The sequence below is a fragment of the Belonocnema kinseyi genome, chromosome 9 (genome assembly GCF_010883055.1).
Source record: "Belonocnema kinseyi isolate 2016_QV_RU_SX_M_011 chromosome 9, B_treatae_v1, whole genome shotgun sequence".
NCBI lineage: Eukaryota > Metazoa > Arthropoda > Insecta > Hymenoptera > Cynipidae > Belonocnema > Belonocnema kinseyi.
In genome coordinates, this window is record NC_046665.1 from 56720404 (window position 1) to 56725462 (window position 5059).

At 30.4% G+C, this 5059-nt stretch overlaps 1 protein-coding gene across 1 annotated transcript in view; it reads left to right on the plus strand.

Annotated features, from left to right (window-relative positions):
• Window positions 1–5059, plus strand: part of LOC117179435 (neural-cadherin) — a 392316-nt gene that overhangs the window by 378187 nt on the left and 9070 nt on the right. Inside the window, exon 35 of the mRNA XM_033371218.1 lies at window positions 1502–1743. Within this exon, the coding sequence (XP_033227109.1) occupies window positions 1502–1743 (242 nt within the window). The remainder of the gene's footprint in view (window positions 1–1501; window positions 1744–5059) is intronic.

Consider the following 5059-nt stretch of genomic DNA (forward strand, 5'->3'; position numbering starts at 1 on the left):
CTAGTCGGGAGTGGTGCTGACTGAAAACAGATGATTTGGAGCGATTCGCGCGCCATCTGTTGGTCATTCTAAGGACTTATTGAACTACCCTCGTATAATGAAGCGCCCTACCGATAGAAATTTCAGAGTATATGGTAAACATTCTCAAGGCTCTGAGAAGGTCGGAGAAAATTCTCCGCAGGCACTCAGGTACTGAGTAAAGGTTAAATTTCTAAATCATTTCTATTAAAATTCAATGACAATTATGTAAAAAAATAAAATATATTAGACGTTTATTGTACGTACAGTGAGGGCTTTAAAAAAGCAAAGTGTATTCGCCTGCATCGGCGTATAACTTGCACCACAACCCGGCACTTGACACCTGCATCAAAACAAACGAACAGAACCTCTCTAACTTACGCCAATCTGACCATATTTCTCACTCGCACACTTTTCCGCGTATAGGAAGAGGACAACTGCGCACCTGTGCACGCAAATTTAAGATCTTCCTGTGATGTGCATACCACTTACGGAAACGTTTCTATTGCCAAGTGTGGAAACGGAGTTAGGTCTCCTTATTATTCCTTCGTGAAATTAATCTTCTTGGTTGAGAATTCATCTTTTTTGTTAAAAATTATATTATTCCAGTTTAAACTTGCTTATTTTAGTCGAAAATTCATCAGCTTGGCCAAAAAATAATTATTTTTACGGAAATGTAAATGAATTTAAGAATTCAGACGTTTTGTTTAAAAAATGGACTTTTTTGGTAGAAAATTAATTTTCTTGCTTGAAAAAAATTTTTCTTTGAAAATTTATCTTTTTGATGAAAAGTTCAAGTATTCCATTTAAATATTCATCATTTTTGTTTAAATTCCTTCGTTCTGGTTAATTTTTTTTATTTTTTGTGTAAAACATAAATTTTTGTAATTCTAAAATTTAACTTTTCTTTTTTTTTGTTGAAAAGTTATATTTTTTAGTACAAATTTCAACTATTTTGTTGAAAATTGATATTTTTTTATATGAAAATTGAACTATTTGCTTGAGAATTTATTTTTTTCGTGGATAAATCATTGTTTTTTTTTGTCGAAAATAATATTTTTGATATAAAATTGAACTATTTTTTTTCAAACTCATTTACTTTAAAGTGAATCTAATATATTGTCAACATTTTTGACCTAATATAATCATTAATTATGTATTTAGTATTATTTAATAACATAACTAATAAATAATGCTAATATCTTCGGAATATCTTGTGATAAAGTTTGTCAAGGCTTTCTAAAATCTAAATTAAGCATTTTAATTCAATCCTTAGAAACTGAAAAAACACATTATTTATAGTAAACTCGCAAAAATCTATCCATATTCCGAGTCGATTGTTTAAAACATTCAAAATATTTAAATGGCTGAGTACTTTAAAAAAATCATATCTGAAAAAACTCGAAAATTGTCCGGAATTTTTTTTTGCAGGATTTGAGTAGACAGCCTGTAATCTTAGTAAATAAAAATTCTAATTTTATAGATGCGGAGAAGGAAGAATACCTTCACCAGATAATAAGGGTTGCATGGATAAAAATGAGTGTATTGATTATCCATGCCTAAATGGGGGCAGATGTATCAACCAAGATCCAAGGTTCAGATACAGGTGCATTTGTCCGCCAGGATTCTGGGGAGAAAATTGTGAGCTGGTCCAAGAAGGACAAACTTTAAAATTGGGAATGGGAGCACTCGCAGCGATATTAGTGTGTCTTCTGATGATTTTGGGTAAGTTATAAAGCTCAAGAGATCTCTTTATATAAATAATAATCTGTTAAGGGACCGTACTTAAAATATGTAATTAATTATACAGAAATTTATTATGAATTTAACTTTACGCGCCCAAGAAACCTGTTCAGTGAAAAAATGAACTTACCTAACAAAAATTTTTAAAACGTCAAGAAATTTCTATAGCTTTTAATAACGATCAAATAGAATAAATTTGTAATATTTCAATTTCAATTTGAAATTGTTTTATTCCGTTTATAAAAGATTCTAGGTGTGAAATATTACAATTTTAAGATTCTGATCTTTAATTATTAATAGTTAGGGAAAAGAATTAACTGTTCTTTTTTTAACAAGAAATCAACTATTTCTCAAAGGTCGGTACCCTTAATTTTTAAAGGGTCCAGGGACCTAAATGGTCCAGCAAGGGTCCGGTCCGGACCCGAACCTGTAAGAACTTGAAGGGTACGGGTCCAGACGCGGACCCTTTAGAATTTAAAAGTTTCGGGTACCGACCCGCATCCTTAAAAATGTAAAGGGTACAGATGCGGACCCGCACCCTTAAGAATTTATGAGGTCCGGGTTCGAACCTGTACCCTTAAGAAATGAAAGGATACGGTTCTGGACTCGGACTCTTAAAGAACCTTTTAATGCTGGGTCCAACCTAAAAGTTTCTTAGTATTAAATTTAAAAAATTTACAAATTGGTGGACGACCAATTAAGAGAGAATAAAGAGAAATACAAATTTGGGATCAAAAATAAACAATTCTCAAGTTTGACTCAAATTTTGAAAATCTAATTAATTTCGTAAATTTAAATAAAAGTCAGTACTAGGGGGCTTTTGAGTCACAGATCAATAATTTGCAGTTAAAATTCAAAAATTCACAAATTTGATTCAAATTTTGAAAATTTCATTAATTATTAATAATTATTAATAAAATCGTGTTTGTAAATTTCTCAAATATATGTATTACAAGAAACCTTTCAGGTTGGATCCGATGTTAAAAGGTTTTTTAGGGGTTCGGGAGCGGACCCGCACCCTTAAGATCTTAAAGGGTACGGGTACGGGTCCGGAACTTATAAAATTTAAAATATTCGGTTTCGGACCCGGACCCTTAAGAATTTTAAGGGTATGAGTTCGGACTTGGACGCTTAAGAACTTAAAGGGTACGGGTCCAGTCCCGTACCCTTAAAAATTCAAAGGGTCCAGGTTCGGACCCGGACCCTTAATAAATTAAAGGGTACGGGTTCGTACCTGAACCCTTAAAGATTTAAAAGGTCCGGGCTCGGACCCTTAATAAATTAAAGGGCCCAAGCTGGACCCGGGCCCTTAAGGAACCCTTTAAACTCGGGTCCAAGCAAAAAGGTTCCGATCCCTGCTATTTTTGTGAAAATTTGTAGAAACTGCATTTTCATTAGATAAAAATTAAACTGTTTAGTTAAAAATTCATCAATTTTGTGAGATAATCATCCTTTTTGATTGAAAATTCAACTAGAAACTAGAAAAATTTACATTTAATTTAAATCCAATACTTTTACGTTGTAAAGTCAAATGAAAATCTTCTTTGTATACAAATTCAACTACTTTTTGAAAATGTGTGTCTTTATTTCAAAAATTTCTTAATTTTATCAGAAGCTGCACCTTTCTTAGATAGAAATGCAACTGTTTGTTTGGTCACAAATTCAACAATACTGTTAACACGTCATCCTTTTCGCTTGAAAATTCAACTGTTTAGTTAAAAAATTAACTATTTTGTATAAAATTGACTTTTATAAAATTCATATTTTGGTATTGAAAAGTTTTTTTGTTGAAAATGTGAATTTTTTATTTAAAAATTCATATGGTTTAGCAGAAATTTCATCTTTCTTGGATAAAAATGCAACTGTTTGGTTGAAACTGTAACAATTTTGTTAAAACGGCATATTTTATAGTCGAAATCTCAAATGTGTTGAAAATTACACTATTTCATAGAAAACTTACTTTTTGTTTAAAATTTATATTTTGTTGTTGAAAAGGGGCCATTCACAAAATACGTGATAAATTTTTCAGGCACTTCTGACCCCCACTCCCCTTGCGTGATACGTTTTCCATTGGTCTTAACATGGAGAATTTTATTTCAGTAGAATCCCCTCTCCCTAAGCGTATCACGTATTTTGTGAAGGACCCCAAAGTCGAATATACTTGTTAAAGTCATCCCTTTTGGTTAAAAATTCAACTCTTTTGTTGAAAATTCATTTTTTAAGTTTTAAAATTTTCGTAAAAAATTCACTTCTTGTACGAAACTCATATTTTAATGTTAAAAAGTCAAAATAAAATGTTTTTCGTATAAAAATTCAAGTACATTTTTTGAAAATTTGTCTTCAATCAAAGACTTTATCTGTTTTATTAGAAATTTCATCTTTCTTGGATTAAAATACAATTGTTTGGTTCAAAATTAATCTTCTTTGCTTGACGATCAAACTACTTTGTTTAAATAAATTGGTTAAGAAATCATTTTTTGTCGAAGATGCATATTTTTAGTAGAAAACTTATATCTTTGGTTGATTGTTTAATTTTTTTGTTGAAAACTGATATTTTGTATTGAAGACTGAACAGTCTGGGTAAAAAATCAACTATTTTGTTAAGATTTTTTCTAAAAAGAGGTTTATATCGTTGGTGAAAATTTAACTGTTTTCTTGAAAATTATTTTTTATGGTTAAAAATTCAAGTATTTTGTTAAAAAATAATGTTTTATGATAGAAGAGTATTTTTGTATTTAAAATAAATAAGTATATTTGAAAATTTGTATTTTGTAGTTGAAATATTGTCTGATTCAATTGATAAAAGATCCGATCTAAAAAATATGACATGATTAAAATTCTGCTATTTAAATGTTAATGGACAGGAAAAATAATATGTTGTTTAAGGGCATGTGACACAGCTAAATACCTATATTACCGACCACAGTTTTTCAGTTCACTGAATATTATTTTAAACCTAAGAACTTTTTTTGTAAATAAAATATCGAGCTGAAACTTTGGGAAATGTATTAGAGTACAATAAAGTACGCTTAGGTACTGCATTTTGGTAGGAACTTCACTGAAAATTATTTCATCTTTTTTCTGAACCTCAACATTTTTTGAACGTTCGAACTTTTTTTATACATAAAATATGGGTCTCAAACTTTGAGAAATGCAAGAGCCGAAAGAAAACTACGTTTAAGTACAAAGCTTAACGATAAAAGATGTAAAAAAAAATATTTCAACAATCAATTCCAACGGCATCAGCCGGTAACGTTGTACACGAAAATACGAACTCTCTAGAGCCTCGTCTAGTGGC